The sequence below is a fragment of the Entelurus aequoreus genome, linkage group LG19, assembly GCF_033978785.1.
Source record: "Entelurus aequoreus isolate RoL-2023_Sb linkage group LG19, RoL_Eaeq_v1.1, whole genome shotgun sequence".
NCBI lineage: Eukaryota > Metazoa > Chordata > Actinopteri > Syngnathiformes > Syngnathidae > Entelurus > Entelurus aequoreus.
The window spans coordinates 41,595,269-41,619,275 of record NC_084749.1 but is presented as its reverse complement, the minus strand read 5'-3'; the positions used below and the strand labels follow the sequence as shown (position 1 = coordinate 41,619,275).

The 24,007-nt window shown below is 42.2% G+C and overlaps 1 protein-coding gene across 1 annotated transcript in view; it reads left to right on the top strand.

Annotated features, from left to right (window-relative positions):
* LOC133635372 (BMP/retinoic acid-inducible neural-specific protein 3-like) overlaps window positions 1–24,007 on the top strand; it is a 233,990-nt gene that overhangs the window by 78,217 nt on the left and 131,766 nt on the right. The window contains exon 2 of the mRNA XM_062028512.1: window positions 6,468–6,823. Within this exon, the coding sequence (XP_061884496.1) occupies window positions 6,609–6,823 (215 nt within the window). The 5' untranslated portion in view covers window positions 6,468–6,608. The remainder of the gene's footprint in view (window positions 1–6,467; window positions 6,824–24,007) is intronic.

Here is a 24,007-nt window from a genome sequence, read left to right as displayed (position 1 = left end):
TGTTTGGTGTGGGTTCACAGTGTGGCGCATATTTGTAACAGTGTTAAAGTTGTTTATACCGTCACCCTCAGTGTGACCTGTATAGCTGTTGACCAAGTATGCCTTGCATTCACTTTCTTGTGTATGCAGAAGTCGCATACAACATGTGACTGGGCCGGCACGCTGTTTGTATGGTGAAAAAGCGGACGCGTCGACAGATTGTAAAGGACGGTAAAGGCAGTGCCATCACGGCACGCCCTTAATATTGTTGTCCGGGTGAAAATCGGTAGAAATTCGGGAGAATGTTTGCCCCGGGTGATTTTCGGGAGGGGCAATGAAATTCGGGAGTCTCCCGGAAAAATCGGGAGGGTTGGCAAGTATGCAAACTGAACTTTAAATTTTTTCGATTATATGTTTTTCTCCTTTAAGTAGTCTGTGTGACTTTAGAATAAATATCCCATGCTCTAAATAATTTTTTTGAATATTCCAGAGCTGGACGATTTATGACAGAAAATCTAATTGCGATGTTTTTCTCCAATGTTGTGATTTATCATTTATATAATTGTAATAGTACTGTACTCGGAAAGTACATTTTTCGCTATCCTAAATAACAAAAAGAGCACACTACCAAGTCTAATGCCTTCTGATGTTGATTCTGATAAATAAACATATTGAAAAAATGTAATATAATTTTCTGTAAGTAAAGATTTTAATTAAATAAATGAAGTGAGTGTTTTTTTCTGTTGAAAAAACAATAGGTTGGGTTGTCTTTTGAATTTTTTTTTGCCATTACGACATTCTCACACGTTCATCCGTGTTAATGGGCTCACGTTGCCCATTCGGTTCAAAGCTGAAATATTCCCACAAAAGGACATTGGGCATTGTCATCATATTATTTTCCCCCTGATTTTTCTTATTTTGCGGTACTTTTCATTAGCAAGTAGCGTAGCTCTCTGTCCATGCTATTTTCCTGTGTGTGTAAGATGGCGGTCTCGCTCCCCACCCACACTGACAAAGATTGTGATTGTCTAAGGCCATGTCTACGCTAAGTCGTTTAACCCCTTAAACGAATAATTATTTAGCCTAAGCCACGTTTCAGCCACACTAAAATATCGTTTAAGATCCCCCTCCTCGGACATTTTTTTACACGGGTAAGTGCGCCGTATATTTCTTGAATCTCCGGCTCTTAGCTTTGTATGGACTCATTGATCGTTTACAAACTGAGTTCGGAGAGGAAGTGACGCCAGAAAGACCGCGCCCCACACAGGAAGTGATGTCAGAAAGAACGCACCACAGCCAGCTTCGTAACTCGGAGCTAACCACTGGAAATATGGAGGCGAGTCATCCAGACATACCCGTGTGTCTCATTCTTCTACATGTACAGACACTTGTGGAAGTCACACATGAACACTTAAGAGAACGCGATTGCAGCTATTTGGGATACAACACTTCTCAGACGGCAAGAAAACTTTCGAATTTCCGGGTCAGCTGTGACTACTTACCGAAAAACTTAAAGTTAAGTTAAAGTACCAATGATTGTCACACACACACTAGGTGTGGTGAAATTTGACCCATCCCCTTGTTCCACCCCCAGGGAGGTGAGGTGAGCTGTAGGCAGCAGCGGTGGCCGCGCCCGGGAATAATTTTTTGGTGATTTAACCCCCAATTCCAACCCTTGATGCTGAGTGTCAAGCAGCGAGGTAATGGGACCCATTTTTATAGTCTTTGGTATGACTCGGCCGGGGTTTGAACTGTTGCGTCGACCAGCTCTTCCTCCCAGGGTATCTAAGTTACTGGTCAATCCCAAGTTCTTTCAGATGACATATATGCTGAGTAAGAAGGACCATCAAGACAGAAAAATAATATTTTTAACAGTTTTACTAAAGCTTTAGGAGATAATTTTAACCAATACATTCATATTGGCTACTCTAGTTGATCTGACATTCAAACGGAAAAGCCAACTCCTTGCACACAAAGAAATCCCCCATCTCTCCCCCTCGCAACACTGATAAGGAACAAATGGGGGAGGTATTCACATTCCAAGGTTAAGACACTAAACAGGCATCTGAGGACCTAAAAAGAAACTGGTAGAATACACAAAGGAAAAGTACTACATACTCTAAACATGGCTATGTAGAAAGAAAGAACTCTTAAACATATATGCATCCTCCACAGAACTCACAACCTACCGATTTTAGGGCGGACACTCTTACCACTAGACCACTGAGTAGGTGGCCTAGTGGTTCGTGCTTTGTCCCTTCCTCCCGTGGATGTGATACAGGCAGTGTGTGACTACAAATATTGTTTTATGGATGTGACTGTGAAATGGCCAGGCAAGCGTGTGTGATGCCCGCATCTTCGCTAACTCCGCCATTAGCGCGCAGCTGAAAGATGGCACCATCCCCTCGTGTCCCAAACAACTGCTGGAAGATGAAGGTCCGGTCCCTGTTTTTCTTTTGGGTGACCCAGCTTATCCCCTGACGCCGTATCCGTCATGATCCGTGGCCCGGATCATGTGTTGTTATATTCTGTTAGTTTTGGACTCCCTTAGTTCTTGTTTTTGTGCACCCTTGTTTGTTTTTAGTTACCATGGCTGTTTATTGTTTCCACCTGTCTCTGATTGGTGCTTGGGACGCTCACCTGTTTCCTTAGCACTAATGAGAGGGACTATTTAATCCTGCATTTGCCGGTCAGTCAGGCTGACTTCATTCTGTCACGTGTGGGAGGTCGCAGCTTACTTCGGGGTTCGTTCTCCCGGGATGCAGACGGACCACTCCGGACAAGGCATGCAGGTAGGAACATGATTTAATCATAACGCGTAGTACCAAAAACAGAAAACAAGCAAAAGTGATGCGTACAGATCGCACGGGAAGCTAAGGAAAAAAATTATAGCTGGAATCATGAGCTAGGAAACACGAAGACCAAACGTAACAGGTTGCATATAGCAAACAATGAAGCCAGGCCAACTGACCGGCAAAGGCAGGATTAAATAGTGCCTTTGATTAGTGCTCGGGAAACAGGTGAGCGTCCCGAGCACCAATCAGAGACAGGTGGAAACAATAAGCACTCATGGTAACTAAAAACAAACAAGGGTGCACAAAAAAAGGAACTAAGGGAGTCCAAAACTAACAGAATATAACAACACATGATCCAGGCCACGGATCATGAAAATATCTCACAAAAGAATACCCCAACGGTGGAGTCAACCCACAACAATAGTTTGGGTAGTCTCTGTGCAAGTTTGGACGACTGAAGGCACACTTTGGTTCACTGCCCCGCCCCATGGACATTAACCAGACTGACCTACCATTGGTTGTGTATGCTTGTTTTGTACTCCATAACTACTGTGAAGCCATGAAGGAGCCACCTAACGAGCAGTCTGTGGTTGCCGCCATGCCTCGCATTGTCTACTTTGTCTACCCTCATGTCGATTCAAGATTTGATTCACGTGTGATGGCTCAGGTGTGATTCACTACAATAGGGTCCCACAGCACACTGGATTCCAGTTAATTGAAATACCACAACAATGGATATTGTTCAAAGGAGATACATTTTAATTTAAAAACTTGCACACTAAACACAGCAAACTATTTACAATATAGCTCTTTTAAATAACAACTTCACAGTGAAGTAAGTGGAGAGTTTGGAGAAGATGGACGCTCAGGTGGATTTATTTTATTTTTATTTTTTTCCGCACATGAGTACTAGGTCGCGTTGCGCCGGCGGACGGAGGGGGCAGGGGTCTTAAACGGTGGCATTGTTATGTGTGGACACGGATAAGGTTAGATGGGATTTACCCTGGATAACCTTACCCTTAAGTGGGTAGGTAGGTCTTTATTGTCATTGCAACAAGTACAACGGAACTATGTTTTCAGCACAAACCCTTCCAAGATTAGACAAACAAACAGTGTACAGAGTTACAGAATAGGAACGCTGATAGGTCGCCACGAGGCGCCCCGTAAAAGGTGGGAAAAAGGTAAAACGTTGGGGAAGAAGATGTGTAAAAAAAATAAAATTTAGACTGGGCTCCTAAGGGGGCCTAGTCTGGAGTGGGAAACAAACTTCCATGCCATGCACACATAAACATGTTACATTTAATCACGACAACTCGCAACAGAGAGTGGGGGAGTTGGAACCCTGGAGGTCGACTGCTGCTATGAAGCGCTGCCAGCCATCCATCACCCCGAAGAGGAATCAAGCGGTAGTGAAGGCGTGGGGTGGGGGAGGGGTGTGTGTGTGTGTATGCCCATTGTCTTGGGTGTGTTGATGTAGTGTTCATGTTCATAGGCCGTTCTGCATGCAAGCAAAAGTTAAACTCCAGGTGTCGTTGAGGAGGGAGTGAGGTCAAAAGCGTCCATCATTGAGGTGTCCTCTGGGATGTTTTCAGAACAGCCTGCTCTTGTTGTTGGAGCGCCAAGGCCATTCGAGGGAGTCAAATCGTAGATTAGGATTTTTGTTTTTCCTATTCGTCCATGCTGGCCCTCATATCCAATTTTTCCCTTACCAACTTTTCCATGATGTGATCCATCTTGCGATTCAGTTCAGAAATCGCCCAGTCTGATGCCACAGCCCGGCTGGCCCTTTAGTGTACACGGGGTCTTATAAGTGGCTCACTTCTTTCTGTTATATAAACGCGTTCAGGTGCTGAGAGCAATGCACAGAGCGGGACGTCTTTCACCCTGTTAAAAGAGAGAAACACTTTTGATAGGCCAGGAAGAAAAGGACACGAGGCTCAACAAATCTGATTGCCGAACATATCTGTCACTCAAAATCCGGCGGCGGCGAAGGGAAACAAAACTAATTAAGAAACAATTAAGAATTTAATTAAACTATTTTATTGAATAATAAATGAACACCACACTAGAAATGCAAATGATGCATGTGTTCGGAAATGGATGATCGACTTAAACATTTTAGATGAAAGAGACATATCATGGAATGATATTTGGAAAAATGCCAATAAGCCCTTTAGAAGCATTAAAGATAAGCTGACTCAATTTAAGATATTGAATAGATTGTATTTTACATCTTCTCAGCTGTTTAAAATTGGTGTCGTAGATAGCAAGTTATGTATGAAGTGTCGGGCAGCTGAGGGAACTCTTGTTCATTTATTGTGGGAATGTCAGTGAATAAAAGAGTTATAGTTGAAAACAACAAAAGAAGCAATCACATTCCTTAATATAAATATCACAATGACACTGCAAACTTGTATTCTTGGGGATCTCCATCAATTTAGTAATGTGTCATCAAAGAGTAAAAATGCATTTCTTTCAATATGCGTCATAACATAAAGGGTAATATTAAAAAAATGGATAGATGTTGATAGTCCAACTCATACTGACTGGTACACACAAGCTATGGAGATGATATTAGTAGAAAAAACGGCATTTAGTTTGATAATAATGAGTCATATATTGGAATATGGGATCCATTATTTAAATGTGTTTTAACTATTAAATGAACCAAAATATGACTTATTATATCTTTGTGGAAAATATTGGACACGGTGTGTTGTCAAGCTTATGAGATGCGATGCAAGTGTAAGCCACTGTGACACTATTGTTTTTTATTTTTTTATTAATGTTTTTGATGATAATATCAATGAGGGATTTTTAATCACTGCTATTTTGAAATTGTTACTAATATTGATACTGTTTTTGATAATATTCATTTTTGTTTCACTACTTTTGTATTGATCCGTGTCGTGTTTGTGTGTCCTCCATTGCTCTCAATTGCTCTGCTTATTGCTATTCTGAATGTTGCTGGGTCGGGTTTGGTTTTGGAATTGGATTGCATTGTTGTGTATTGTTTTGTTGGATTGATTAATAAATTCATTAAAAAAATAAAATTAAAACATATAAAAAGCGTCCATCATTGAGGTGTCCTTGGGGATGTTTTCAGAACAGTCTGCTCCTGTTGTTGGAGCGTCAAGGCCATTCGAGGGAGTCAAATCGAAGATTAGGATTTTTGTTTTTCCGCGAGCAGACATTATAATGACTTGTCTGTTCTATTCGTCCATGCTGGCCCTCATATCCAATTTTTCCCTTACCAACTTTTCCATGATGTGAGGATTCAGTTCAGATATGGCCCCAGTCTGTGATGCCACAGCCCGGCCCTTCAGTGTAAACGGGGTCTTAAAAGGGGCTGACTTCTTTCTGTTATGTAAACGGGTTCAGGTGCTGAGAGACAAGCCAAAGAGAGAAACGGACCCGAGGCTCAACAATTCTGATTGGCGAACATGTTTGTCACTCAAAAGCCGGTGGCGGCGAAGGAAAAAAAAACCTCCGCCTCTTGCGGTTAGGATACTGCACTAATTTAAACCTTGATGATTTGATGTCGATTAATTGTGCAGCCCGAGAATATTCTATGAAAAATATAAATCTTGTTGACTTGAGGTTATGAAAGTTGGATATATTTAAACAAATATTTTTCTATGATTCATCTGAATGCTTTGAACTTATCTTTATTTGTATGTTTCTTTCTTGCAGGTGCTTGGGGGGCTTTAAAGTGATGCAGGTCTTTCTGCTATCTGAGTGGAAGAGCCATCTTCAAACAAGTGGCTTTGGTCGTTGAGTAGCCCCCCACTGCCAGCAGCACCCTCATCCCATACTTGCTCCTTTTAATCTCTGATGGCTCTATGGCCCATCTTCACCCTCAGCCTTCTATGCTGGGAGTGTACTAGGCCTGTGGAGGCAGGGGCGGCGGCCACTCTGCCAAATGACAAACCCAGGGGCCCCTTGGACTGGCTCTTGTCTGACAAGGGGCCATTCCACCACTCGCCGGAGTACATCGACTTTGCAGAGAAAAACAGACAAGGCTTCTCTACCAGATACAAGATATACAGGCAAGTCGTCACTCTTAATTTGTAACTGCAGTCAAATCACGTTTCCTCAGATCAAAAGGCAAAGACTGTCATTTCGGAAATACATTAGCTGGCTTTCTCAACAAGCGAGAGGAAATGATCAATACTCCTTTCATATTTTCAACATCGAAGACACTGCCAGCAGTCAATTAGCTTGGATTAGCATAGAGACTGGAAACAGGAAACAGTTACGCTGAAATAGAAGGCTACATCTTTGTAGCTCTTAAAGGAGGCATATGTAATAAGTTCATGTCAAGTCATCATTAAATGGCCCTGATATGTCAAAAGACATTAACAAATCATGTTATTTTTGAATACCTCTATAACTGATAAGAGTAGTTCAGCCGGGATATGCTCATTTCAAAATTAGATTTACAGCCCCGAAATCTTGTTATTGTTTTCATTTCGATGTCCAGCCCTCTACCGTTTGACCAATTAGAAAGCCTGTGAGTGTGTCACATCCAGGTTGCCAGTTAGGCACCGCCATCTTCGTCCAGCTACTGCCACCGGTAAAGTTACTAAACATGTCAGACCTTAGTAAATCCAAAAGGCGTCATTGCGATTCTCAACTTATTCATGACAAAGCCAGGAACAAAACGAGGATTTGCATAGGGGATGCCTTTGAAAGATGGAGCCAAACTTACTAATTTCCTCCTTGATAGGTAAGTAAGGCATTTACGTTTTCTTATTACCTGTAATAAATGGAAATTGACATTTCAGATGTAAACTATATTGTCCAATACAGTCTACGATATTCTCTAACAAAGCTAGTATTTTTGCGCAACGAATGCTTAGTGTGATAGTGCTTCACTCCTAGTGTAATGCTTCACATGCTAGCCCGGTCAATGACACATCGACATATAGGCTTACGGGGGAAATATATGCCCGTTAGTCTGTATTTCGAACAGGGCAAAATATATTTTCGACAAATAAAACCTATGTGGATATGGGTAGTGTCAGTGCTTATTTCCTTCTCAAAATGCTGATACGCTGAGGAAATGGGTTCCGACATTAGCACGGCTGTCATCATGGCAATGTGAAACGTATAGAGACAGCCAAATCACATGATAAAATAATTCCTCATTCATGTTTGCATATTGTGGACTACATGTTATATGGCAGTCTGAAACGTTTGAAACAGGAGCCTTTACGCTTACCTAGGTAAAATGTCTCCTCTTTAGTTTTGGGCGTACATTTGGCTGCAAAGCATGCTCTACTTATTTTCACCAGTATAAACATTGCTAGCGTTGGTTGTAGTTTGTTTTAGTCTTTGTTTTATATAAAGTAACCATATGATTGCCATTTGTTGTGATATTGGACGCAGGCATGGCGTACTTCTTCCTGAAAATAGCCTAATTTATGTGTGAAATGTGTTAATTAGAGATTTTTTATTGACAAAATTCTTGTCTATTCAGCTATTATGGTCCCAGCACCTAAACCCAGAGTAAGAGGCAGTGGAAGTTTGAAGTTCCTTGGAGTAGCCCAGTCGATAGAGCTGGAGGGGGAGGGGACTACAGAATTTTGACCATGATTGCAGTGTCATTTCTGGCCAGATTACTACATATGGCTCCTTTAAATGTTGACTTTAGAATGTAGAATGTATGTAAGTGTGTTTTTTTTATTTAAACACATTTATTCATTAAACAAAGGCAACGTTGATCGACTTTGACAGATATGACCACAGGTTACATACATCAACCATACAGGAATTGCAGTGATTTTGTTTCAGGTTTAAAGGTAGGTTTAATTGGAAAGTCTCATGACTAGGGATGTCACGGTATGAACATTTCTTATCACGGTTATTGTGACCAAAATTATCACGGTTATCATTATTATCACAGTAATTTTAAATGTGCTCCAACCCTTCAAAAACAACAGTAAGTATATTGACATATTTTAACCAAGTTTTATTTAACAAAACACAAACAACACTGTAGAGGTTTCCCTCTAGTGGGTTCTTCGGACCACCACACACTGCCAGGAGAGCCCGGAATTCAGGGTATAACACTGTTTTATTTTCATCAATGTGCAGAGGCTTTTGTTTTCCAGCAAAATGTCTTTCTCTCCTGCGTCCACTCAGCAGCACCCTCCAACTCCAACTACGTGTCTCATTCCGGCTGCTGCTAATAAAGGCGACAGGTGATTAGATAACAAGGCCCACCTGGGCCATCTACTCACCTGTTGCTGTCTTCGAGGCCGATCCTGGCACACCTCGTTCCGCGGCAGGCCCGCAGGCCACACCCCCCACCACAAACACATTGAAAATATACTGTATATTCGTACCTCAAGTAGAAAGTTGAATGTGCATATGAAAGCAACACAAGCATTATAAACAAAGTAATATGGCAGAAAAAAAATAATACTATAAATAAATACAAATAAATGTGACATTTTCGCAAGATGGCACCTTATAAGACGTAACTGCACTTTTTGTCCAGATAGATAAAAATAGCGTTCATAGTTGAGGTCTAATCTTACACAAAAGATTGAACGATTATGGGCAATATAATTCTTAAAATTATTTTTAACAATATTGAAATCCTTATTATTAATCAGGATTATTCATTATGTTTGGTAAAACAGTGTTAGGGTGTGAACGGGACGCCATTATGTAATTTGTAATATCTACTAAAAATGCTGTAGATAAACGTTATCTATATATTTAAAGACAAATAATTGTGTTTTTGTTCATTAGTATGAGCATGTCAGCTTTTATATGACATGATGTCTCTATTTTTACATTTGTATAGCGAGAGATATGTTTTAAGTTATGTACACACATTTACATGTACTATTGTGTGTACATGTACATGCTGTATCAGATCTCTTGAGAGTTTGAGCAGAAATGTGTTGTATAAGTATTAATTTGACACCATGAAACATGAACAAAATGTTATGTCACATGAATGGTTATTAAAGTAATTATAATTATTACTTGTGGAATAAAAACAAAAAAAGTAATTGTAAAAGAAAAAAAACTGTGTTTACTTTTTGATATCAATATAAAACACAAAGCAGTTTGGCTAATGAAGATAAAGAAAAGAAGAAAATATAAATACATATATCTCTACCCATGAAAAAACACCCGTATAGTCACCTTTACACTCATTTATTACAATAAAGTAATGCTTCCTGAGGCTGAGCCAATCAGTGGCCACAATACTAAACAGCACGCTGTGATTGGTTTACTTTCATCTGTAGGAGCCACTACTGGAATATTAATATTTTTAGATAATGTAGCATTTTTTATGCTTGAAAATACCTAGTTTAGGCCATGTCTATGGATGTTGTCCTTCATCCAGGTCATTGTATTATCGGGACATTTAATCAATCAGACTAGATCTCTATGAGCATGAACTGATGAAGCCTACTTGGATGAGAGGCGAAACGTCTTTTAAGACAAGCCAAACAATCCAGTTCCGATCGATTGAGTGCCCTGAGAAAAGGAATTTAGGCCAAAAATACTTAGAATACGCTTTAAGAAAAGAGGAGAATAAAACAAAAACAAATCTGCAATAGAGTGAAGCAGTGTGGCAAGAAACAGACTATATTATTGTTCAGTAAAAGGGAACTAACAGCCAACTAAATTAAAGTAAAAAGTAAGCAAACTAAATGTTTAAAGGCCTACTGAAACCCACTACTACCGACCACGTAGTCATAAAAGTTTATATATCAATGATGAAATCTTAACATTGCAACACATGCCAATACGGCCGGGTTAACTTATAAAGTGCAATTTTAAATTTCCTGCTAAACTTCCGGTTGAAAACGGCTATGTATGATGACGTCAATCGTTGAAACGGAAGTATTTGGACCCCATTGAATCCAATACAAAAAGCTCTGTTTTCATCTCAAAATTCCACAGTATTCTGGACATCTGTGTTGGTGAATCTTTTGCAATTTGTTTAATGAACAATGAAGACTGCAAAGAAGAAAGTTGTAGGTGGGATCGGTGTATTAGCGGCTGGCTGCAGCAACACAACCAGGAGGACTTTCAATCAATCAATCAATCAATGTTTATTTATATAGCCCTAAATCACAAGTGTTTGAGATGGATAGCAGACGCGCTAGCCGCCGACCTCACCTTGACTTCCTCCGTCTCCGGGCCGCCGACTGCATCTATGATCGGGTGAAGTCTTTCGTCGCTCCATCGATCGCTGGAACGCAGGTGAGCACGGGTGTTGATGAGCAGATGAGGGCTGGCTGGCGTAGGTGGATAGCTAATGTTTTTGGCATAGCTCTGTGAGGTCCCGTTGCTAAGTTAGCTTCAATGGCGTCGTTAGCAACAGCATCGTTAAGCTTCGCCAGGCTGGAAAGCATTAACCGTGTAGTTACATGTCCATGGTTTAATAGTATTGTTGATTTTCTGTCTATCCTTCAAGTCAGGGGTTTATTTATTTTGTTTCTATCTGCATTTAAGCCCGATGCTATCACGTTAGCTCCGTAGCTAAAGAGCTTCAGCGATGTATTGTCGTGGAGATAAAAGTCACTGTGAGTGTCCATTTCGCGTTCTCGACTCTCATTTTCAAGAGGATATAGTATCCGAGGTGGTTTAAAATACAAATCCGTGATCCACAATAGAAAAAGGAGAAAGTGTGGAATCCAATGAGCCAGCTTGTACCTAAGTTACGGTCAGAGCGAAAAAAGATACGTCCTGCACTGCACTCTAGTCCTTCACTTTCACGTTTCTCATCCACGAATCTTTCATCCTGGCTCAAATTAATGGGGTAATCGTCGCTTTCTCGGTCCGAATCGCTCTCGTTGCTGGTGTAAACAATGGGGAAATGTGAGGAGCCTTTCAACCTGCGACGTCACGCTACTTCCGGTACAGGCAAGGCTTTTTTTATCAGCGACCAAAAGTTGCAAACTTTATTGTCGATGTTCTCTACTAAATCCTTTCAGCAAAAATATGGCAATATCGCAAAATGATCAAGTATGACACATAGAATGGATCTGCTATCCCCGTTTGAATAAAAAAAAAATATTTCAGTAGGCCTTTAAATTAGGGTTGTCAAACAATTAAAATATTTAATCGGGACTAATCACATTTTGGCTATAGTTAACTCATAATTAATTGCGATTAATCAGAAATTTGAAATGTGTTATCTTTAATAAATGCACCTGTGGAAGTTGCCCTCCTGTGAGTTCCCCTGATCAGGACAGATCCTCTCGTACGCCCAGTAGTCAGGTTTGAGAATTGTTTTATTGGCGCACATGCCACGACAGCGACACTGTTCTGCGACTTTTCAGTCTTTTGGTTTACAGTCTTTCTCTCGGCGTGTCTCTCTCTCTCGTTCCAACTCCAACAACGTGTCTCGTTCCGGCTGCTGCTAGTAAGGGTGACAGGTGATTAGATAATTAACCCCAGCTGGGTAATCTACTCACCTGCCGCTGGCTTCGAGGTCGGGCCTTGCACACCCTGCTCCGCGGCAGGCCCGCAGACCACGCCCCCCTCCATAGCACCTTTTTAAAATATACACTCAACAAGGGACTGGACACTTTTATTTATGCAAATGTCGGTTTAATAAACAATATGCTTTTTTTAAACAGCCCAACTAGAAATGGACCCAAAAACGATTTCACACACACACACACACACACACAGGCGCAAGACATTTTCCACCTTGGGTCTAATCTAGTCCTTTAGTGGTTTCTCATTATCCTATTATACAGTATATATGTATATACCGTAGATCAATATATTTCGTATTTTGTTGAAAGTTTCCCACACTTACTGCCACCAACTTTCACTGTCCCGTAACTTGTTTCCCTGCCAGTCTGTGTTCTGGCGTAGTTGCACATGTATTATTTGCGTCCGTGTATTTTGGGGCATGCCAAGTTGACTGAGGCAACGTTGTGTAGAAAAGGACAAACTACCTATAGCATGTTTGTGTTTTGCTTAATCATGGGGACAGAAATGCAAGCCCAAATAAACAACCACACATTCAAAAACAAGCCCAAAGTTGCTTACAATAAGCATACTTTGCAACACTGTTGATACTGACACCTCAACTCACCGCGACAGTGGATGGAAATAACTTTGGGCAACAAAGCTAAACTTGCCATGCCATACTCCTTTTTCTTTGTCTATTTCTGCTCTCTATTTGTTGCTGTGACTCAACATGTGCGAAAATGCCGCTGCTTTTCCACAGCTTTGATATGGACTGAGGGTCACATAGGACGCATGTTATTATTGCATTAACTTTACCAGCCTTAGTTTATAGTTTTTATTAATTGTGCACAGTCAAGAACAAAGTGAACCACTATACAACTGCACAGGCATTTCTTTTTATGGCATCGATTGATGCATTTAGGGCTTATATCTATTATATATCGTACATCTATTATATCTATAAACGTATTTTCTTTGATAACCATTAAGTACAGATTAATTAGTAACACAATTATATATACATTATACACGTTATTATTATTATTATTATTATATTTTTCAGGCCATAGAGCGCACCAGATTATAAGGCGCACTGCCGATGAGCGGGTCTATTCAGGTCTGTTTTCATACAAAAGGCGCACCGGATTATAAGGCACATTTTCTACATTTAAAACACTTCCTTGTGGTTTACATAAGATTTAGTGTGTCATGTCTTATTTTATGTTTATTGTGGTTCTCCGAGTCTTTTTCTTTTCTGTTTTTCGGCGCGCTTTCCTCTTGTTGCTAGGTGCGCTGATTACAGGCTCCTGTTTCTGTTTAGTGATTAGTGGTTTCTTGTTTTTGCCTTTAATCAATCAATATATTTCAGTGTTTCCCATAAACTGCCAAGATACCTGTGGCAGTGGGGGCGTGGTCATGGGCGTGGCCATAGGCGTGGTCACCATGACATCATCGAGTAATTTGCGTAATTTACTACAATGATATGATTTTCTGTAAAAAGGCTAAAAAAATGTATACTTACTAATTAATAATAACAGTTTTGTTTTAAACGTCCATCCATCCATTTTACAATATAATTACAACACTTTATGTACATATTTATATACAGATTTGAACAGTAAGTTATTCGCTGAAATATATTTATTAATTGTGGTTCTTACAAAAAATATATCTTATAAAATATAAAAGCTAAAATGTCTCATAAAGCTCTGCCACTTTAATTAGTGCATACTAAATAATTTAACATTAGCCTACTACTACAACCATATTATTTACCAGCAACATAAAGTGAAACAGAGGCAGAGATGTCCTGCCACAGTCAGTAACAAATAAACAGAAAACAGTAGTGGTGGTAGATAGACACAGAGCTTCATCAACCATCTGATCCACTGAACAAAGAGCTCCAAAAATCTTGAACTTTAGACTGCCATCAGTTTTACTCCCTACACTTAACCATGTGTTTCCTACTGCCTGCAGACGTTGCACCCTTTGTTATATACACATGTTGTGTTTCTAATATAAATACATTTAATACAGTCAAATACAAATAAGGCAACAAGAGAACTATTTGATTTGCCTGAGAAGCTGGAGAGGACAAAAAAAAAAAAAAAAAAAATTGTATTTTTTATTTGTGGTGGACGTAATTATTTTGTGGCGGGAAACACTGTATTTTGGTGTCTCCCAGCCTAAGTTGCTGAATCATTGTCTGCGCCACATGAAGGTGACTGAGGCAGAGAGTCGCTACTTTTCCAGGCCTCAGTCGCCCTCGGAGGTCTTCTCCAGCACGGTCCTTACGGTCCTCTTAAGTCACAGGCATGTTTGATGCCCATTTCGCTTCAGTTCACCCAGCTTGGGCTATCCAATGCAGACAGGAGGCTTGCCGGTCGCAACACGGTGACGTCATGCCACTAACGTCTGAGGAACGTGTGGTGGCGTGCTCCAACGACATCACGGTCAGAGCGAAAAAAGATACGTCCTGCACTGCACTCTAGTCCTTCACTCTCACGTTCCTCATCCGCAAATCTTTCATCCTCGCTCAAATTAATGGGGTAATCGTCGCTTTCTCGGTCCGAATCGCTCTCGCTGCATTGTAAACAATGGGGAAATGTGAGGAGCCTTTCAGCCTGTGACGTCACGCTACTTCCGGTACAGGCAAGGCTTTTTTTTTATCAGCGACCAAAAGTAGCGAACTTTATCGTCAATGTTCTCTGCTAAATCAGCAAAAATATGGCATTATCGCGAAATGATCAAGTATGACACATAGAATGGATCTGCTATCCCCGTTTAAATAAGAAAAATTCATTTCAGTAGGCTTTTAAAAAAAAAAAAAATTCTGGCACCACATTGAGGCTGCGGGGCCTTTTAAGACAGGGGTGTCAAACTCAAATACAGAGTGGGCCAAAATTTAAAACTGAACAAAGCTGCGGGCCAAGGTTGAACAAATTAACCTTTTAATAGGGACCCAAGCAAATTTTGCATTGAACATTGAACAAGCAAGGCTTATATAACTTTATAGTGACATGCAAAATCGAGTTTCAAATAATAATAATAATAATAGTAATAAAAAAAATGTCAATTTAAAATTACAATTTAAATAAAAATGTAATGCCTCTTTTCTATTTGCAGCCTTCTGAGGTAAATATCAAAATAAACTTTTTCCACAGGCTAATAATAAATTTGAAAATAAAATAACAATAATGAATGAATCAAACATTCAAGCCTTGAAGTAGCAAGAGAAAGTGCATGGGGGATGAGTTGGGGGGTTGGGGGGGCAGGGTTTAGTGGTAGCGGGGGTGTATATTGTAGCGTCCCGGAAGAGTTAGTGCTGCAAGGGGTTCTGGGTATTTGTTCTGTTGTGTTTATGTTCTCCCAAAATGTTTGTCATTCTTGTTTGGTGTGGGTTCACAGTGTGGCGCATATTTGTAACAGTGTTAAAGTTGTTTATACGGCCACCCTCAGTGTGACCTGCATGGCTGTTGACCAAGTATGCTATGTATTCACTTGTGTGTGTGTGTGTGTGTGTGTGTGTGTGTGTGTGTGTGTGTAAAAGCTGCATATATTATGTGACTGGGCCGGCACGCTGTAGAGAACGCTAAAGGCAGTGCCTTTAAAGCATGCCCACAATATTGTTGTCCGGGTGGAAATCGGGAGAAATTTGTGAGAATGGTTGCCCCGGGAGATTTTCGGGAGGGTTACTGAACTTCGGGAGTCTCCCGGGAAAATCGGGAGGGTTGGCAAGTATGAGTATTAGTGGTGAATGCTGTGTTACAGCGGTGGCCAGCTCTAATGTTAATTTGATATTGCCACAAGGGCCAAATGAAATTACACGGCGGGCCAAATTTGGTCCGTGGGCCACAGTTTGATACCCATGTTTTAAGACCTCACTGTTGTATTTGTATCCTCATGGGTTTTTTTTCAACTAAACAAAGTTGATGCTAATCAACATCGTGCGTTGTCCTTTTACCCAGATGAGAATCGATAGTGAACCGAACCGTGAAGCAGAATTTGAGAATGGAATGGCAATCCTAAATAACTCACCTCCACCTGTAACTACAGCATGCTTGAGCTGACCTATGCTTTATGGCCTTATTGATGTAGTGCCACATTAGGAGTGTTCAATATTTCCCTCCCTGGCAAAAAGGTAGTCCGTCCACCGGAGCTGAGCAGCATGGGCGGCAAGATTAATAGTCTTATCATGTGGGCATGTGATTAGAGAGCTCTTAGTACTTATTACTCCACATTATCGCAGAATCCCCTGAGAGGATTCTGTCAGCTGCAGGGTTCTGTTTGAGGCCCTCCAGATTACCACAAGGTGGCATTGATTAATAGTGATGATATTACAAGGAAAAATAGCCTGTGAATCTTTCTTAATTAAATTCACCAGCATTCTGTCTCGCTCAATTTCAGAGACCGTTCTGACAAAAAAACAGGAGGGTAAGGCTCCGAGAAATGTTGTGTTATACCGTTTGGGCAAATCATACTTGATGTGTGTGAAAGTGGTGAGAGGAAATTTTGAAAGCATTCACTCAGAGAGGGTTCATTAAATATGCATCAGGTTATTTTTGCAAAAGAGAGTGGGACCCACTGTCGTGTAATATCCTTGCCCTCGGTATTCAAACAATGTTCGTTTTGTGTAATGCTGCTAAATTGAGCATTTTGATTTCAGCAGCAAAAAAAAAAAAAGGGAGGTTTAAAAACTTCATGAAGTGAAGTTGTCGTAACCCGCGATTGAAAAACACGTCCTCAAACGCGGTTTGTATTTATAGGTTTGGGTTTTAATGATGACGGTCGTCAGTGGAAAGCACTTTCACCCTTTCCTCATCAAATTTAACTGACTTCTCCAAACCTCTGGGAGTTATGTCTTTGTACGAGGAAGGATTTTACTGTAAATGATGTTTTCCAAGACACCTGGGGAAGGCCGGGTCAAGTCAGCACATAAAAGACAACTTTAAAAAAACATATTGATGGAACTACGCTCACACGTTCACTCACAGGGTCCGTTTGTCCTGTTGGGTAATGTCCTGATTTAACCAAACCTTCTCCAACATAGATAGTTATCCAACTTTTTAACATTAGCAACATGGATGTGTGTAAGCAATAGGCAGTTCCAATTGTTTGCAAGGGCGTGTAGTTTATGCAAAACCCGAAACCAGTGAAGTAGGCACGTTGTGTAATTCGTAAATAAAAACGTAATACAATGATTTGCAAATCCCTTTCAATTTATATTCAATTCGATGGACTGCAAAGACAAGATATTTAATGTTTGAACTGAGAAACTGAAGTTTTTTTTGCAAACAATCATTAACTTACCGTATTTTCCGCACTATAAGGCGCACCGGATTATAAGGCGCACCTTCAATGAGTGGCCTATTTTAAAACGATGTTCACATATAAGCCGCACCGCATTATAAGGCACATAGAATAGACGCTACAGTAGAGGCTGGGGTTACGTAATGCATACCGTAGTTGCGAGACCTGTTGTGGCTCAATATTGGTCCATATATAAGGCGCACCGGATTATAAGGCGCACTGTCGGCTTTTGAGAAAATTTGAGGTTTTTAGGTGCGCCTTATAGTGCGGAAAATACGGTAGAATTTAATGGCAGCAACACGTTGCAAAAAAGTTGGCACAGGGGCATTTTTACCACTGTGTTACATGGCCTTTCCTTTTAACAACACTCAGTAAACATTTGGGAACTGAGGAGACCAATTTTTGAAGCTTTTCAGGTGGAATTCTTTCCCATTCTTGCTTGATGTACAGCTTAAGTTGTTCAACAGTCCGGGGGTCTCCGTTGTGGTATTTTAGGCTTCATATTGCGCCACACATTTTCAATGGGAGACAGGTCTGGACTGCAGGCAGGCCAGTCTAGTACCTGCACTCTTTTACTATGAAGCCATGCTGTTGTGACACGTGGCTTGGCATTGTCTTGCTGAAATAAGCAGGGGCGTCCATGATAACGTTGCTCGGATGGCAACATATGTTGCTCCAAAACCTGTATGTACCTTTCAGCAACCTCTAAAGCAGTGGTTCTTAACCTGGGTTCGATCGAACCCTAGGGGTTCGGTGAGTCGGCCTCAGGGGTTCGGCGGAGCCTCCGCCGCGGAGGTCAAGACACACCCAACTCATCGTGTAAATACCGGCGTATTATGGATACGGCAACAGCAGAAGTCAGACTGATTTGCAGGTGTGTAATTTGTTGTAAGTTCATGCACTGTGTTGGTTTTGTTCTTTGAACAAGGTGGTGTTCATGCACGGTTAATTTTGTGCTCCAGTAAAAAAACATAACCTTGTCTTGAATTTGAAAAAAACTAAACATTTTATTTTTCACGAAAGAAGGGTTCGGTAAATGCGCATATGAAACTGGTGCGGTTCGGTATCTCCAACAAGGTTAAGAACCACTGCTCTAAAGGCTTAGTGGCCACATGCGTGGATAGCACCTTTTAGCTCTTATTTCCAAAATTGTGTACACTACTGAATTGGGGTCTTATGGCCGCTTATGTGGACACTTATACTGCCATCTGGTGGTGTCAGAAGAGTATAACATTCAATGGAATTTGGAAAAAAAAAGTGTAAAAATAAGAATTAGCATGTTACTAAACATGAAGTACACGTTTGTGTACTTATGGACGAAGTACATAACATCGAAAGATGAGTCTTACTTTTTATTCTAATTAGGGTCCAATAAGCCCAAATAGCAAAGATAAATAAAAAAAAGCATGTAAACAAATAGCTTGGGCCTTAAGAGGTTAATGGTGCCTTCACAGATGTGTAAGTTACCCATGCATTGGGCACTAATACACCCCCATACCATCACAGATGCTGGCTTTTCAACTTTGTGCCTATAACAATCCGGATGGTTATTTTCCTCTTTGGTCCGGAGGACACGACGTCCACAGTTTCCAAAAACAATTTGAAATGTGGACTCGTCAGACAACAGAACACTTTTCCACTTTGCATCAGTCCATCTTAGATGAGCTCGGGCCCAGCGAAGCCGGCGGCGTTTCTGGGTGTTGTTGATCAATGACTTTCGCTTTGCATAGTAGAGTTTTAACTTGCACTTACAGATGTAGCGACAAACTTTAGTTACTGACAGTGGTTTTCTGAAATGTTCCTGAGCCCATGTGGTGATATCCTTTACACATTGATGTCGCTTTTCAATGCAGTACCGCCTGAGGGATCGAATGTATGTAATAGCATTGCTTACGTGCAGTGATTTCTCCAGATTCTCTGAACCTTTTGATGATATTATGGATCGTAAATTGTGAAATCCCTAAATTCCTTGCAATAGCTGGTTGAGAAATGTTGTTCTTAAACTGTTCGACAATTTGCTCACGCGTTTGTTGACAAAGTGGTGACCCTCGCCCCATTCTTGTTTGTGAATGACTGAGCATTTCATGGAAGCTGCTTTTATACCCAATCATGGCACCCACCTGTTCCCAATTAGCCTGTTCACCTGTGGGATGTTCCAAATAAGTGTTTGATGAGCATTCCTCAACTTTATCAGGCTTTTTTTGCCACTTGTGCCAGCTTTTTTGAAACATGTTGCAGGCATCAAATTCCAAATGAGCTAATATTTGCAAAAAATAACAAAGTTTGCCAGTTCGAATGTTAAGTGTCTTGTTTTTGCAGTCTATTCAATTGAATATAAGTTGAAAAGGATTTTCAAATCAACGTATTCTGTTTTTATTTACAGTTTACAGAACGTGCAAACTTCACTGGTTTTGGGGTTTGTACAAGCAATTAGAAACATTATTTATTATCTAATAGGTCTGGGCAATATATCGAGTGTATCAATAAATTAAAGTTTTTTGTTTCAGACGATTTAAAGAATAAAAAAAATAATTTTTTTTCGTAGTTTCCACCCTTCACCTTATTTTCTTAGCGGAGATTCACACACCTCTAGCAAAACATAGCTAATACTAACGCAAACGAGAGCAAGCTGTTTTTTTCCAATGAAGTGAAAAACGTTGTCAGTAGTTTGGTTTTGGGGCAACAGGTGTGCACATACTGCTCCGCTGCAAAGTTTGCTTAACAAAGGAAAGGCAGCAGCACAACAAACAAACACATCTGAATTTTTGGAGGTTATTATTTATTTGCATGCAATGTGCAATGCTACATTTTCGTTTACAGAAGTATTTTATTCAAGACATATGCATTGCTTACCAGAGGAAAGTATTACTTTAGTTCTTTGAAAAGTATTCCGTTTAAAAATACAATTATATCCGGTCTTAAAAGAACAACATTATACAAATTACAATTTTGCCAAGAATAAGCTGCAGTGTAGAGTTTGTAGTGTCATTTATTTTTTGATCAAAACAACTAAAAAATGTTTTTTTTAATCATCTGTGTCAATTTTTGGAGGTTATTATTTATTTGCATGCAAGGTCTAATGCTACATTTTCGTTTACAGAAGTATTTTATTTAAGGTATATGTATTGCTTCCCAGAGGAAGGTCTTACTTTAGTTCTTTGGAAAGTATTCAGTTTAAAAATACAATTATATTTGGTATTAAAGGTTTACTGAAACCCACTACTACCGACCACGCAGTCTGATAGTTTATATATTAATGATGAAATCTTAACATTGCAACACATGCCAATACGGCCGGGTTAACTTGTAAAGTGCAATTTTAAATTTCCCGCTAAACTTCCGGTTGAAAACTCCTTTGGATGATGACGTATGTGCGTGACGTAGCCAGTGAAACAGAGGTATGGATCCCCCATTGAAGCCAATACGAAATAGCTCTGTTTTCATCTCATTATTCCACAGTATTCTGGACATCTGTGTTGGTGAATCTGTTGCAATTTGTTCATTGCATTATGGAGAAAGAAGCTGAGCAAGCAAAGAAGAAAGTTGTCGGTGCGAAGCGGAGTATTTTGCGGGGGAAGTCAGCAACACAACACAGCCGGCGTTTCATTGTTTACATTCCCGAAAGATGCAGTCAAGATCGAAGAACTCGGACAACAGAGACTCTTACCAGGAGGACTTTGACTTCGATACACAGACGCAGACACGGTACCGTGAGTACGCAGCTGCGCTTCCAAACATTTGATCGCTTGCCCGTACGTGTGTGTCACGTACGTAACTTTGGTTAAATATATAAGCTTTATGAACCTTGGGTTAGGTGAACGGTCCTTTGGGCTGAGTGAGTGTGTGTGTTGTGCAGGTGTTTGAATTGTATTGGCGGGTTATATGGATGGGAGCTAGTAGCTAGGAGCTAGGAGCTAGCATAACAAACACCTAGGCATATTAAATATGAGCCTGGTTGTGTTGTGGCTAATAGAGTATATATATGTCTTGTGTTTATTTACTGTTGTAGTCATTCCCGGCTGAATATCAGGTCCCACCCGGCTCTCACAGCATCTTCCCTATCTGAATCGCTTCCACTCCCCACTAGTCCTTCACTTGCACTTTCCTCATCCACAAATCTTTCATCCTCGCTCAAATTAATGGGGAAATCGTCGCTTTTGTAACGACCGGGTCGCATCGTGGTGCGAGGTGTTCTCCCAAGGATGCAGACGGGCTCGGACACAGCTTGCAGGTAGGAAAATGATTTATTTCCACAAATAAATCAGACAGAAACAAACAAAAACGACTAGCGTGGGAGCTAGTAAGCAAAATAATATAGCATGAGAGCTAGCAGGAAACAAGGTGGTCGTTAGCTGTTGCGTGAAAGCAAATTAGGAAGCCAGGCAGAGTGCTGCCCGGGCGAAGACTAAATAGCCCTCTGATTAGCGCTCGGGCAACAGGTGCGCGTCCCGAAACGCTAACCAGAGGCAGGTGAGCAAAATCTGCCGTCATGGCAACAGAAACAAAACATACGTGACACTAAACTATAACCAAACTGTGATCCGAGCAGCGGATCCTAACAGTACCCCCCCCTAAAAGGACAGATTCCAGATGTCCCTTGAACACAAAAAAAACAACTGGAACCCCAAAAAAAAAGCAATAGTTCACGAGTCAAGGGCGGGCGGGGGGGTGACTTGGTGGTGGGTCGCCAGGCCACGTGTCCCCGAATCCACCGGGGAAGGGTCAGGTGGCGGCGGCGAATGGAACGCCGCCACCGCTGGCGAGGCGGGCGAGGCGGGCGACCACGGTAAGGCCACATTCGTGGCCGCCGAGAAGGTGGGCGTGAGTGGCGCCAGAATCTCAGTAGCCTCTGAGTCCTCGAGGGCTGCATGCGGGGACCTGCTTTCCGCTTGCGCCGCCGGACCACTCGAGGTCGCTGAGATGTCGCCGTGGGAGTCGCTGTCGTGGCAGCCGGAGTCGCTGTCGTGGCAGCAGGAGTCGCTGTCGTGGCAGCAGGAGTCGCTGTCGTGGCAGCAGGAGTCGCTGTCGTGGCAGCCGGAGTCGCTGTCGTGGCAGCCGGAGTCGCTGTCGTGGCAGCAGGAGTCGCTGTCGTGGCAGCCGGAGTCGCTGTCGTGGCAGCCGGAGTCGCTGTCGTGGCAGCCGGAGTCGCTGTCGTGGCAGCCGGAGTCGCTGGTGCGAGAACCAGTCGTGGTACAGGTGCTGGTGCGAGAACCAGCCGTGGTGCAGGTGCTGGTGCGAGAACCAGCCGTGGTGCAGGTGCTGGTGCGAGAACCAGCCGTGGTGCAGGTACTGGTGCGAGAACCAGCCGTGGTGCAGGTACTGGTGCGAGAACCAGCCGTGGTGCAGGTACTGGTGCGAGAACCAGTCGTGGTGCAGGTACTGGTGCGGGAACCAGCCGAGGTGCAGGTACTGGTGCGGGAACCAGCCGAGGTGCAGGTACTGGTGCGGGAACCAGCCGAGGTGCAGGTACTGGTGCGGGAACCAGCCGAGGTGCAGGTACTGGTGTGGGAACCAGCCGAGGTGCAGGTACTGGTGTGAGAACCAGGCGAGGTGCAGGTACTGGTGTGGGAACCAGCCGAGGTGCAGGTACTGGTGTGGGAACCAGCCGAGGTGCAGGTACTGGTGTGGGAACCAGCCGAGGTGCAGGTACTGGTGTGGGAACCAGCCGAGGTGCAGGTACTGGTGTGGGAACCAGCCGAGGTGCAGGTACTGGTGTGGGAACCAGCCGAGGTGCAGGTACTGGTACCTGTGGTGGAGCTGGTGCTAGCCTTAGCCTAGGCGCTAGCTTAGGTGCAGGTGGCCTAGCTGGCGGTTGCGGCTTAGCAGGCCGTCGGACTGGTGGCGGTGGCCGAGCAGGAGGTTGCGGCTTAGCACGCCGTTGTGCCACCCCACTCGCACAGCTCCCAGTACTAGCCCCCCCCTCAAAAAGCGGATCCCAGACGCGCTCCTTGCGGATTGGAACCGTCTTCAAGGGTGGGCGGAGGGAGGTCGGGGGGAGGGCTGAATCCTCTCCTCTAAATTGTCCAAACTGTCTATTGTCACCCCACACTTGAGACTGGGACTGACTAGATTTAGTCCTTAAAAAAATGTCCTGGTAATGTTTTATCTTAGAATTAAAGTCACTTGAAAATGGCTGGCAGGAAGAATTGACATGATGTCTAAAAAAGTCTTTGTCTATGACGTCATCCAAAATGGACGGGACAACGTCATCAAGCGGCGTGTCATCAGGGGGTGCCGACGGAATGACGTCATAGCTGCAGTCCCAGTGATTGACAGGCCAGTCATAACAGTCTTCGGTAAGGTAGTTGATGGGATTAACAGACCTTTGAAGAGGGAAATCTTGGGCTGAATGTAGCTTGCTGTGTACCGGCGGAGGAGTTTGAGGGAGTGGCGCGTCTTGGCGGCGAAGTGAAGACCTCTTTGGTGGCTTCCGTCTTCGCTGACGCGTCCGGTGGTGCGGAGGT